At 42.3% G+C, this 13,774-nt stretch overlaps 1 protein-coding gene across 2 annotated transcripts in view; it reads left to right on the top strand.

Moving 5' to 3' along the window:
• Positions 1-13,774, top strand: part of SLC25A36 (solute carrier family 25 member 36) — a 178,214-nt gene that overhangs the window by 50,707 nt on the left and 113,733 nt on the right. For both annotated transcript variants that reach the window (XM_029615153.1, XM_029615152.1), the window contains one exon: positions 6,197-6,367. In XM_029615153.1, coding sequence (XP_029471013.1) covers positions 6,197-6,367 — 171 coding nt within the window. The remainder of the gene's footprint in view (positions 1-6,196; positions 6,368-13,774) is intronic.

Genomic DNA, 13,774 nt, shown 5'->3' with positions numbered 1-13,774 from the left:
AATTATTTTGCATTCTAACCCACAAAAGTCTATGACCTTATAGGATCTTGCCCACAACATTAGAGTTCACGTTATTTTTATAGTAGAATATTCATTAAATAAGTACTGATGGTGCCAAGAGTAAATGATGCCTAAACCTCCCACACTGACATGCTACTCTTATTTTACATTGGCTAATCTCTGTCCTGGGTAAGCAAACCTGCTAGGGATTCATAATAGATCATACTCTAAAGAGTTTTACCTTTTTTCACAGGATGGAAGAGTTGCAGCTAGCTAAACAAGGCCAAAAATGTGTTCAGTTTGTGGTTCATTTGCATATCATTATGGTGCATATTTGCATAAAAGACTCATGGTCCTTGAGGGAAGATATTTTCTGCATTATTATTTCTCACAGCTATTTCAGATCTGTACTCAATAGGCTACATGGAATTATCTGGCAGTGGTTAAATACTGTGATTTTCAGTTAAATGATGAACACACTCTGCTTCCTTTTCTCCCCCTCTTCCTACTTAACATCTTCTAAATCTCAGCCTCCCAAAAGTTATATTCCTCATTGTACTTTGCAAAACCAAATACTGCTGTATGCAGCCAAAAGTAAACAAGATTGCAACCTTTTTATCTCCAATTAAGGGCTTGCCAGGATCATGAGTGCAAAGTAATAACTATTTCTAATTGAGCCAAGACTCTCTCTTGCCAGGCACAGGCTACTGATTTCTATTTTCCCAACAAGTCTGGAAAAAATTTAATCTACCTTGGACATTGTCTTGCTGAACTGTGCACGTGCCCTGCTCATGCTCCCTAATTAGGAGCATGTTAAACAGTTACTTCTCTAGCTGAATGAAATGGGTGTTTATGGCCTGAAAGTTGTTTTTATGCTTTGAGGAGGTATGAAAGTCATATTAACAGCAGGATATCCTTGGAGGAGAAGAAGGAGCTGCCTTGGGCCTTGTACTTTGTACCACCATGATAGCCCAATTCCCACCACTATAATTTCAGTGTTTGAGGGCCTCACTGCAATTGATTTGCTCTGAGCCCCTCAAAATCCCAAGGTTAGTGCTGATTAGCAGTGGATCTATTAATTAAGTTTCCTCTGAGCTAGTAGTGCAGATTCAGAGTGAATTAAGTATTTATTAAAATTAACGGTTTAACTTTTTTAGCTAAAATATATTTTATTGTGCCTGATTTTTCTGGATCTGCTCTTTGCAGAGAATTAATCTAGCTTCATGTACCTGCTTCTATCATTAAATTTCAAATTAAAGCAAACCTTACATCACAAGCTATACTGCATGAGAATAGTTACTGGAACATAGTAACATAAAAGTATGATGGCAGAAAAAGACCGTTATGACCATCTAGTGTGCCAATCCACACCAACTAATCAGTTTTACAATCCCTATCACTTCTGCAGAGATCCTGTTTATCCCATGTTTTCTTGAATTTTGATACTGTCCTCCCTCCCCCCCCCCCCAATCTATACTGGAAGGCTCTTCCATATATCTACTCCCCTTTCTGTACAGAAATTTCTCAGAGGACAAGCAGAATGGTAGTCCTCGCACATGGGTGACATCATCAGATGGAGCCCCGATGCCGAAAACTTATGTCGGTGTTTTGACTAGATACACTGAGCATGCCCAGCATGCCTTATACCACGCATCCACATGGGGTCCCTCTCCAGTTTCTCTCTTTCCATGGAGTTGTGAGCCTTGCGGTATGAGTGAGCTCACTTTGGCTGTTTTTTGGCCTTGTAGATTTTTTTTGCGGGTTTTTCCTCATTGTTCCATCACAGTGTCCCTCTTGGTGCCCTCCCATAGTGTCTCCTAATCAGGGTTTTTGGCGGTTTAGGGTAAGTTTCCTTTAGCAGTTGATTCCCCTGTGGTGGTGGTGGTGGTGCATCGCTGCCCACCAGCTATCGCCGCCCTGCTGCCATCATCTTTTATTAGCCAAGATGGATGAAATTAAAGGTACTATGTCCAGTTTCTGTGATGCCCCAGTGCCTGAGGACAATGTCCATTACAGATCCACATGAGACATGTATCCTCTGCCTAGGGGCATCACATAATATCTGGGGTTGCTGCTTAGGCGCCCAGATGACCCTGAAGGACTTCTGCTTCGACTCGATAAGATGGAAAAGCTGTTTGCGTCGAAGAGGTCCGAGCCATCTGCATTGGCACAACCATCTGTTCAGTTGATGCTGGCAGACAGTGGCACTGGAGACCAACCACTGTCGCTCTCCTCCAGTTCAAGGATGTCTGGTTCCTCAACTGCCTCTGCACCAGGGAAGGACTGGGCCGAGCATTGAGGTAAGCAGAAGAAGCATCTGCACTGGTCCCTGTCGATGCTTGGTATTGGGTACGGAGATGCACCAGCTTTTGCCACGATGCCCCCAAAGTGACCCCACGGTGAAGAGTGCCAATCCTCCATTGTGCTGGGAGTCTGCAACAGTCTCCACCGGTCTTGATGCCAGACACCAATCCACCTCGAGGGTCTGAAGAAGATCTGACTAACCTTCTTTCCTCCCAGTCTATCTTGGCATCGCCAACGTTCAAGGAGGAGCTGGAGCGCATAGTCCAGCTAGCGGTGGACCGGGAGCTGCAGGGATTTGGACCTGTGGTACCTATGGCACCAGACCCGGTACAGTTTATCCTCGTACCACTTCTGGAGAAGCTCAACATGCTCATTGGTGCAATATCAACTTAGCTGTCATCAGTTCCCAGGTCAGCATCGGTGCCCAGCGGGATAACGAGGCCTCCTTCTACCGAAAGGTAGTTATCACCAGTTCCTCTGAGGAAGCTCCATAGAGGCCTGCCACCACCCGTCCAGTTTTAGAGGTGCTTGCAGCTCTTGACTTAGGCCAAGTACCTAGGGCCCCATTCCCTGTTGCCTAAAGTGAGGGTGAGGAACCCTGTGACTCCTGGGGGATGACATTTTGGAGACCTGCTCAGAGGGCCATACTTTAGACCCTTCTCCACAAGAGGAGCGAAGGAAGTCTCCATCTAAGGACTTGACCTTCTCAGGTTTTGTGAGGGTGATGGCAGAGGCCATCCCTTACCAGTTATTGACGGAGGAGGATGCCAGGCACAAAATGCTTGAGATCCTCAATTTTGTGGAGCCTCATAAGGAATCATAAGGCGATCGTAGTGGTCCTGGTACATGAGATCCTTAAAGAGTTGCTGAAGATATGGGAACACGCTCTCACAATGCTTCCCATTAATAAAAAGGCAGAGGGAGTTTATCTTGTCCAGAAGGGCTGCCGGATTAGATAAGCATCAGCTGCCCCACCAGCTAGCAGTCTTTTGAATTCTCCCTTAAGAGGGCCAAGCACACTCGGACTCGATGCCCCAAGGAGGACCTTAGTGTGATGGACACTCTAGGGAGGAAGGTATTTCAAGACACCATGGTTATTGCCTGCATTGCCTGCATTGCCACCTACCAGCTCTACATGAGCCACTATTTGCAGGACATCTGAAAGCAGGTGCAGGAGGTGGCTGTGCAGCTGTCTCAACAACAGCAGGACACCATAATGTCACTGGTGCATAAGGGCCTGGAGTGTGGAAAATATGAGGTCTGTGCCACCTATAATGTTTTCGAGATGGCATTGAGAGTCTCTACGTTGGGAATAGGTGCCCGCAGAATGAATTGTCTGTGGGTTTGGATCTCTGACTGGAAGTACAGGAATGACTTGCTGATGTACCATGTGCTGGAGAGAATTTCTTAGGAGCCAGGGTGAAGGATGCTGTGGCCCAACTGCAGGATCACCATACAACTCTCTGCCAGTTCTCCAGACCCATCCTCCTCATCCATGAGGCTGGGGAGACTGGGGCCAAAGAAGTCTTTCTTTCCCCAAAGGAAGTACTATCCTCCGCCTCCTTGCTCCCATCAATGCCATCAGGGCTCCCTCAACTGGCCCAGGCAGCAGAGAGTCCACAATTCCTAGCCTGTTCCTCAGTCAACTCCAGGGACGGGTTTTGACTGAGCTGCAAGGAGCATAAATCAGTTGGCTCGTACCTGCAAGGAACAACATCAGGAAATGCTGCTTCATGGAAAGGGTGGTAGATGTATGACATGCCCTTGCAGAAGAAATGGTGAAGATAAGAATGGTAATCAAAAGAGCATGGGATAAAAACAGAGGATTCCTAGTGGCTAAAGAACAGAAATGGGGAAAAAAAGGGTTAACTTGTGTTAACTGGGATGACCTACACAGAGAAGCATTTACTACCCTTAAGAGGCATGGGGGTATTCTACATGAAGCAACTGTTACTACTTTTAATGAAAGGCATTGGGGGGGGGGGGGAATGTGCATGGAGCTGCAGTTACTAACCTTAAAATAAATAAATATAAATAAAATAAACTGGATGGACTGACTGGATGGACCAATTGACTTTTTTTCTGCTGTCATTTACTATGTTACTGTGTCTCTACTTCAGCTAGACCTGAAGGTCCTGGAGATAGGTGTTGCTCTTCAACTTCTGTCACTAGAGGTAACGCTAGCAACGGCTGTGTCCACCAGAGGGTGGGGCACACAGCTCCTTCCGATCCCAAAAGATCTACTAACAGTATCTATTTCAAATCAATATCCTGGAGCTATGAGCCATCTAAAATGCGTTGAGAGTTTTCTTGCGTCATCTTTGGGGGAAAAAATATTACAAACTAACAATCAAGTAGTGATGCTGTTCATGAGCCATAAGGGGGCATAGAGTTGTGGACTCTCTGTCAGGAATCTCTAAGAATTTGAGAAGGGAAGTTAGGCAGCTGATTTTCCCAGGATCTGCAACATGCTGTTGTATTTTCTCAGAAGAGTGTTTCACTTACATGCGTGGTTTCTAGATCAAAGGGAAGCAGACAGGTTGTTCGACCTCTGTGATCACCCGTCAATTAACTTGCATCAGAGCACAGGAAAGTCAAAAACATTTTTGCTCTATTCTTCAAAGAAGGTTTAGATCTACTGCAAATGTTTTTCTGCTCAAATGGGATGCAGATCTGCTCTCTTTCCTCCACTTCCATTGGTAGTGAGAACATTGCAGAAGGTGCTCTATCCTACACTTTATCCTTCTTGCTTCAGCGAGGCCCAAACAAGTGTGGTTATCTCATTTTATTAGGATGTCAATTTGCCCACAGACTTCTCTGGGATCCTCTCTGGCTCTGACTCGTCTTCTATGTCATCCGAACCTTCCTTCCCTCAACTTGCCACAACTTGCCAGCATGAATGTTGAATGCTCAATAGTCTTCTCTCTGTCACTATCCAAAGAAATTGAGGATATTGTGATTTTGGCCAGGAAGCCATCTACCCGGAGAGCACATAGTTTTAAATGGAAATGGTTTTCATCTTGGTATTAGGCAGGCTCCCTGAACCAGTTTCCATGTGCTCTGAAGGATCATATTCAGTACTAATTTTCCTTCTCCTCGTCTGTCAAGGTATATCTCTGTGCCATTGCTGTTTACTACATGCAAATGGATGGTAAGCCAATCTCCATACGTCCTCTAATTTCAAAGTTCATGAAAGGATTGTGGCATACAAGAACATCAGTTGTCACTGGCCTCCTGGAGAATCAACCATTTAGTTAAAGCCTACAGTTGTTGCCCATGTGTCATGGTTAATTCATCCTGCTGATTAAGGAGAACCCTGTATTGGCAAGGCAACTTATTTATTTATTTATTTTTGGTAGGGGAGTTTACACTAAAACTACTTAACCGGCTGTATTGCTTTGAATATAACCAGTTAAGCTCAATTATCCTTGTGGCTAGATAACTTTAGTTCTGCCTCAGAGCATGCTTAAAATTATCAGGTTAAGACAGCTGGATATTCTGTCTCAGAATGCCTCCTTCTTTTTTTTTTTTTATCATCCTATCTAGCCAGATAAGTGTTCCCAGATACAAAACCTTCTTATTTAGCTGGATAACTTATCTGGCTAAATGCCATTGAATACTGACCCCCTTTATATACTTAATAAGATTTGGTCATTTTAACATTTCTTTGAATGGTTTCCTTCCTTGACTTTCATATTTTACTTATTTACTTATCAAAGTAAATTATGTATTTATTACAGAACTAATGTAATGCATTATGGAAAAAATGGACACGTTAGAATGTGAGAACTCCTTACTGGACGTGTGAACCATTCTGCTGACGTGTGAAGCGTGATACATATTCTCCAGAATGGGAAGTTACTAATTTTTTTTTTTTTTTTTTTATTTCTAGATGTGGGGGTACTGTTGGTGCGATCCTGACATGTCCACTAGAAGTTGTGAAAACGCGGCTACAATCATCTTCTGTTACTCTCTATATCTCTGAAGTTCAGCTCAGTACTTTGAATGGTGCTAGTGTCAATCGAGTAACTAGAGTCTCTCCTGGACCTCTTCACTGTTTGAGGTGAATATAAAAACTGATCTCTAGCTTTCTGGAAACCTTTCTGGTAATGCTGTTGACATTAGAAACATGGCAGACAGAGACAACAAGGCCCATGTAGTCTGCCCGGTTTCCTTCCTGTTGCGATACTGGAGATTCCACTTAATCTAACTTTTTTACCTTCTCTTCCTTTTAATGACAGATCCTATGTGCTTATCCCAGGTTGTTTCTGAATTCCTTACCTCCATTTCTGTGAAGAACAATTTCACTGCTACTCCAGTGTATCAACCTCTTTTGGGTGTCATAATATGACTTCTTGTTCTACAACATCTTTTCCACTGAAAAATGTTTGTAACTTGTGCATTATTTATAACTTGGAGATATTTCAATGTATCTTTCATATTCACTTATAGAAGTATTAGTACAAGCACCACTTTCTTTCCTATGGGTGCCTTTTTTTTTTACCAGTTAAAACAGGGAGATATATATCAAGCAGTGCCATTTTTGTTTGTTTTTATTGTGTAGATTTGTTTCACTTATAGTTGTGGGTTTCTTCTAGGTTTCCAGCTTAATTGTATCCAGCCTCCATTGAGCAGTGACACAAAATAAGCCCATCTTTGCATCTACCTGTGGTTTTCTCCTCCATATTGTTATATGCCTTTTTAACTTAATTGGCCTAGTAATTACAGTACTACCCTTGGGCAAGAGGCCAGAGATCATGACTTCCTTTGGAACATGGCCCAGGAGTTTGGCAATTAGGTATCACCTTCACCTATCCCTAGCCCAGGGAGGAGTGTCCTGGCTTGGGACTCAACCCCAGGTGCTCTGACTGGCAGTACATGGTACTACTCCTGAGTCAGCGGCCTGGCCCATCATTATTGCCTAAACCAAATGTTAGTATGAACATAAGAACATGCCATACTGGGTCAGACCAAGGGTCCATCAAGCCCAGTATCCTGTTTCCAACAGTGGCCAATCCAAGTCACAATTAGCTGGCAAGTACCCAAGCATTTTTGTAGCAAGTGGGCAGTGCTGTATTAAACTGAGCTCCTAAAATGCTCCCTAGATCACCTTTCACCATTTATTGAAGGTGAATGGGAGATGCACATATTAAGCCAGCAAAGGGAGTGCTTACCTGGAAACTTCAGTACAGGCTTGGGCAAACTACAGCCCGTGGGCTGAAACTGGCCTCTTCCCCCTTATTTCTGGCCCTCCTTACTCAATGTGATTTTTGTCTCTGGCCTGCCAATGCTTTGACTCAGGCTAGTCTGTGATGGACCGATGTCGTGCATGTCATTTTCAGCCTTTGAGGTCGAGCCAGAGAATTGGCGGGCAGGCTGCTCAGGACATCGGTGTGGTACTCCTTCCCTTGCACTTCTCTCGGGTCTCTGTGGTGCAAGATGGAGGCTCTTAGAAAATAAAAGACTCTGAGATAGTACAGTAAAATGTGAATTGGGACTGAATTTCACATAGGCACCCTAAATGGCGTACCGGGGGGGGGGGGGGATATTCTCCCCCCCCCTTCCTCCTGCCTGTTAGTGCTAGCGAGAACCACAATTGTGGCCTTGCCTAAAATAATGTTTGCCCACTTCTGCTTTAGTGTATCCTGAATTTACTGTCTTAGTGTAAAATTAACAGCATTACTGTTTTACTTGAGACTGAAGGCCGAGTTAACCAAACACCTCACAAATGATTAAATCACAACTTCAAATGTCTTCATGTTATAGCAAAATATCAATTGATTTTTTTTTTACAGGCAAACAGCTGCTAAGATCCAGTATTTCTTATATTTTAAGTTGTTCCTTTGAAGGGGCACAGTGTCCCTTAAAAAAAAATAAAAATTAAAAACAAAATATACGGAAGTTTACGACTAGAAGTGACTGAGCATCTGGGTGCATCCAGAGTCCTATGTTGGTTGTGTTTATTTCTGCTGCTGATAGGACAGTAGTGGAGTTAAAAATGAATTAGAAGCACAGTCATGGTTATGATTGGCAACTGGCACGGTTATGCAGAACTTTTAGCTGCTTATTTAAATCTAAATAATAAATTATTGCATGACAATAACCAGATGCCTATTACTAATTATAAAGGGATTTTGAGATAGCAGCAATTTTTTTTTTTAAAAGGATACTACTATATCTTTTAACAGAACATCTTCACAAAATGTAAGAAACACTTTGGTAGCAGTAGTCTGCCTGTTGAAAGTATATTTGATGTTTTGATTATGGTTTTAAGGAATTTTAACCTAATTTTTGAAACACAGCATCTGATATGCTTGATTAATGATTGAAAACAAAGAAAATAAGTGCGGAAGAATGTTGAACACCAAGGCTGAAATTTCACATAAGTGAACAGTGTAAGACTTTAGTTCTATATGCTTCTGAAGATGCCGGCCTATGTCTTGAAGGAAAACTACTCTCGTTTCCTATTGTGAAATTACAGCTATTCAGGTAGTATGATTGCATGTTTTTCTAGTATGTGTCCCTAATTTCCACCTCCTTAAATATTTTGCAGTTAATCTCCATGTATCTTTTCATTTTGTCATGTTTTTGTCTGTTTGCCTGTGTTCTGGATGTGATGCACCGTGGTTGCATCATGATCTTGGAATGATAAATCAGCACTTTGTAGATGGGTTTACCCTTTTGTTCTTGAGACGAGTCATTAACTGCGCTGGAAGAACCTGTCATGCATTATCCTGCTGTAAGGAAGGTCCTGTGGTGATGCAACCTTGTACATATCATGCTTCAGTGAGTAGGCAGTCACAAGGTTAGGTATTTTGCTTGTGCTTTTAGGAGAACTGTTCCCTAAATTAACCTTCACTAATTCTCACCGTCCCACAGTTCAGTCAAAATAGTAGACTGTTTTATTTTTTTCCTCTCACAGAAGTACACATATGTGTTTGTTTGTTTTAAAAAAAAAAATAGATTTGGCTTAGACTCGCTGGTCTTCAAGCAGTTGTGAATAATCTGGAGAGGAAGCATCTGTGCTGACTCTTTCATAAAATGTCTGGAGGTCACAATGAGAGATGAGAAAGCATATCTAATGTTTTCCAAAGATCAAATTCCTCTTTTTAACAGTTTATTTCTTCCCCTGCAAACCTCATACTGGCTTATTGGATTTGCCTCAACCTACTATGGGAACTTATCTGTTTTTCTGGAGGTATCAGATGTTGAAATTATCAAAAGATACTTGCATTGTCTTTGCTCCAGATCAGCTTGGATGCTTTTGGATGCTAGATCTGGGAATGTTCCCTCAGGAGCCTAGGATCTCGAGTGGTCTAATCTGATTTAAATTTTTGGAGTGGGTTTGCCTGTGTTAGAGCCTTTTTTTGAAAGTCATGTATTTTATATAATGGTATTACCACCTTTCTTTGCCTATAGAAAAGATGTTTTGTGAATAAGGCCCAAAAATTCTTTTTTTAAAAACTAGTGTTGCCTGCCACTAACCTTCCACCAACCTTCCGCCATTGTCTCTAGAATAGAGATCAAGGTACATATCTATTTTACTTCTCAAAGTAGAATGACTGTACTATATTTGGGGATGATTTTTGTCACTTCCAGCTAACAAACATGGCTTTGTATACAGACACTTCAACTGGTAGTATGTGAACAGGTGATTCTGGAAACAGGAAAAACAAAAAAGTATTTGGTTACTGAAGAGTGCACTCAGTTTCTTAAATAGCAAAATTAAAAGGGGGCTATAGTTTATTTTTGAGAGAGAGGTATATTTTTAATAACCCTTTCTCAATAAATGATGGAAAATTATGTATTACCATGTAATGTATAATTTTACTGTTTTTAGCATGTATTGTGATTGTTTCTATTAAGTTATATATTAAGTCCTGTAGTGGAAAATTTGATTCGGATAGCCTTGCTGGTTATTGTGAACGTGTCACCTTTGCACCCTGGGTAGTGAAACATGGTTTCTGTTTGCAAAAACTTAAGTTAATGAAGCATTTTTTGTTTGCTACCAGGCTTGTATTGTTTACATAGTTGCTATTAAAAAAAAAATGGCATACCATTTTTTTTTTCTTAGCAGATGGTAGGTAATTAACTGGTTATGAGATAATATAAAGAAAAGTTTTCATAAATGTATTGCTTTTACTGGAAGAATGTGTCTCATAACTGTCATGATTTGAGTATTAGAAAATTTCTCAGTGTAGTACATGTAGCTCGTTACCTCATGATTGGAAAGGTGTACTCCATGAAGTACAGTTTTTGAATGTATTCTTTAAATTATTTCTTGTCTGCTCAATTCCCAGTCCTTTCTCCCTTCCGCTGCTGGATTTACGCTTATCTCAGTAATACTCCCCCCCCCCCCCCCCCCCCCAACCTCATCAACTCATTCCCTTATCTCAGCAAAGTGCATCAGCAGCTCCCACCCCCAGCTTCAGTTCCTTCCCTCAGCCATCCACTTGCCCCTTCTCCCCAACCTCACTTCCCCTTTTCCTGTTCAGACACATGGGTTTATGCCTCCCAACCAACAGATGGTAACTGAGAACAGCAGTGTTACCCTGTATAAGCTCCCATGCTGATCTCGGCCTGCTTGCCTCCATCTGCTGGAGACAGAGAATGCTAGCATCCCATGCTGTTAGCTGAGGCCTGGTTAGGCTGGGTAAGGAAGATTGTAAACTTGGCTGGGCAGCATCTTAAAATGAAAGTATTGTACTCTCTTGGATGAGCAGAGCCAGTGGACCAGAGAGCGTCCAGTTATTGGAACAGGGTTCTTCCTAGCTATAGTTACTAGAATTTATCCCCTTCTCCCTCCTTCCCCATTTTTTCTCTTCTATTCCATGATCTCTCCTCAGAACCCCCCCCCCAAAAAAAAAAACAAAAAAAAAACCACTAAACAAGGCTTCCCTCGCTATATTTCCTTCTCCAGAGCCCTGTGGCTGTGTCTGGTTCCTGATTTTAATATCTGTTTAAAGAAAGTGGATTAACGATTTATTGTCTGAGGGTGAATTGTAGTTATTGGGGTGTTATTTTTTTTTTAAATGTATTGTTTGGTCAAGGACTGCGAGCTGAGATAGTGAAGGAAGCAGTGGAGTCTGTTCAGGAGCAAGGGAAGCAACTCTGTTTACAGTGTATGTGCATCATGCCATCAGGCACTATGAGGGGAAAGCCTCTATAAATGTTGTAGGGAGAATAGGAGCAGCACTCGGTCATCTATCCTGGAGTGGGGAGGCTCCCTCTTGTACTGGCAGGGTTATATGCAGGCCTCTTATAACTGGTGCTTTTGCTGCCATGGTGGAAAAAATGGCAATATTAGAAACGCAAGAAGGGAGTGGCTCAGAGTGAAGATCTCCTGTGCTGGTTCCAGTGGTCTTGGACACTGCAGCAATCAGGCCTGTGGCTACTCTGGGTGGACTTCCAAGAAGAGCAGCTCCTTTTCCTTCACGTGGAGATGTGATTTATTTTTTTTTCCTGGCCCACTTATTTCCATAGAGTTGTGACATGTTTGCATCTATAGGGCTGTGCAGGTCCAGGTTTCTCTCCTGTGTGAACCCCTCCCTTGGAATTCCTAGGAGTTCAGAGCAGGAGGACTGGGAATGGAGGAAGACTTGCAGTTTTCTGTCACTTTTAGGCCTTTAAGGGTTTAGGGGTAAGTGGCAGGGAGGGAGAGTTTTCATTATTGTTTTCATTATTGTTCGGTTGTTATATAAAGAGGAACTCTCTTTCATAATTTCACAGTCCTGGATCTTCCAATTAAAGTGTGGGAGGCCACTCTCCAGTAGAAAGGCTAGATGGGCTGTTGTCATCTTTTATGGAAGATGAGTCCACATTACTTTAGATTAGTGAGTCTTAAGAGTCATCAGGAATGGCTACGCTCTGGCGGTTTCCTGTCCTATTTGAGCTGTTTTATGGTTTCCCCTTGTCGCTCCATTCAGAAAAGGAAGTCGTATGGAGGATGTTTTTGTGAATTTTGCATATAGGTGTGATGTCCAGGACCCGTCCTCTCAAGAAGGTCAGGGTTTGTACTCTGTTTACTTTGGGTATCTAAGAAGGAAGGTACCTTTCACCTTATTCTGGATCTGAAACAGGTCAGCAAGGCTCTGAAGGTGTACCACGTCAGGATGGAGACTCTGAAGTCTGTTATAGTAGCAGTGCAAGAGTTTTTAATGTTAGATCTGACAGAGGCATATCAACATTTCCTGATGAAAGAGAGGCTTCAGAATTCTTTGCTTTGCTGTGATTTGGGGGTCACTTTCAGTGCCACTCTCCATTTTGGCTTCGCCACAGTTCCAAGATCTCTTTCCAAAGTGGTTGTGGAGGTGGCAGCCCTGTGTAGAGAAGGTATTTTGGTGTATTTGTTTCTGGATGATTGGGCGATCTGAGCAAAGTCAGCCCAGGAAAGTGATCGGCAAAGGCCAGAGTGATATAGTTAGTTATTGCAGAATCTGTGCTGTGTTTTCAGTTTCCCTGGTATCTAAATGGAACAAACCCCCCCCCCCCCCCCCCCCAGGAATACCTGGGGGTTCAGTTAAATTCCAGGAAAAACTAGATCTGGTTGACAGATGTGAGGATCTGGAAGTTGAAAAACCAGGTGCATGGTTTTATTGAAGATTCATAGATCCAGGATGTGGCTTTATCTTCAGGTATTGACTTCCAAACAGCTACCCTGGATTTAGTTCCTTGAGCAAGGGTACACATGCCATCCTTGCATAGAGCTTTACTCTCAAAGGTCTCCTCAGGCCTAGATGTATTTCACGAGGCTCTCTCTGACAAACATAAGCCAGAGAGAGTTTTGCTTTGGTAGCTGGTACGCAAGAACCTGAAAGCGGGAGTGGATCCCTAATCTTGAGTCTCCCATATGGATAAAGGTGAACTATGATGTTAGTCTCTAGGGCTGGGGTGTTCACTGTCCTGCTTTAGTGACTCAAGGTACTTGAAATTGGAAAGAAACCAAGTCATATATTAGAATTAGGAAAGGTATAGTGAAGGACCGCCAAAATGATAAAGGGGATGGAACAATTCCCCTATGAAAATAGGTTAAAGAGGTTAGGACTCTTCAGCTTGGAGAAGAGATGGCTGAGGCGAGATATGATAAAGGTCTAGAAAATGAGTGGAATGGAACAAGTAACCGTTAATCAGTACTTTACTCTTTTAGAAAAGTACAATGAAGTTACTAGGTAATACATTTAAAACTAATAGAGAAAATATTTTTTAAGCTCTGAAATTTGTTGCCAGAAGATGTGATGAAAGCTATTAGTGTAGCTGCGTTTTGTTTTTTTTTTCTTTTTAAAAGTTTGGACAAGTTCCTGGAGGAAAAGTCTATTAATCCATTATTAAGAAGAGTTGCAGAAATCCAGTGCTTATTCTTGGGATAAGCAGCTTGGAATATATCTACCCCATGGTATTCTGCCAGGTACTTGTGACTTGGCTTGGCCACTGTTGGAAACAGGATCCTGGGCTTGATGGACCTTTGGTCTGA

This window comes from Rhinatrema bivittatum, chromosome 9, assembly GCF_901001135.1.
Source record: "Rhinatrema bivittatum chromosome 9, aRhiBiv1.1, whole genome shotgun sequence".
Taxonomy (NCBI): Eukaryota; Metazoa; Chordata; class Amphibia; order Gymnophiona; family Rhinatrematidae; genus Rhinatrema; species Rhinatrema bivittatum.
This window is presented reverse-complemented; position numbering and strand designations above follow the sequence as displayed.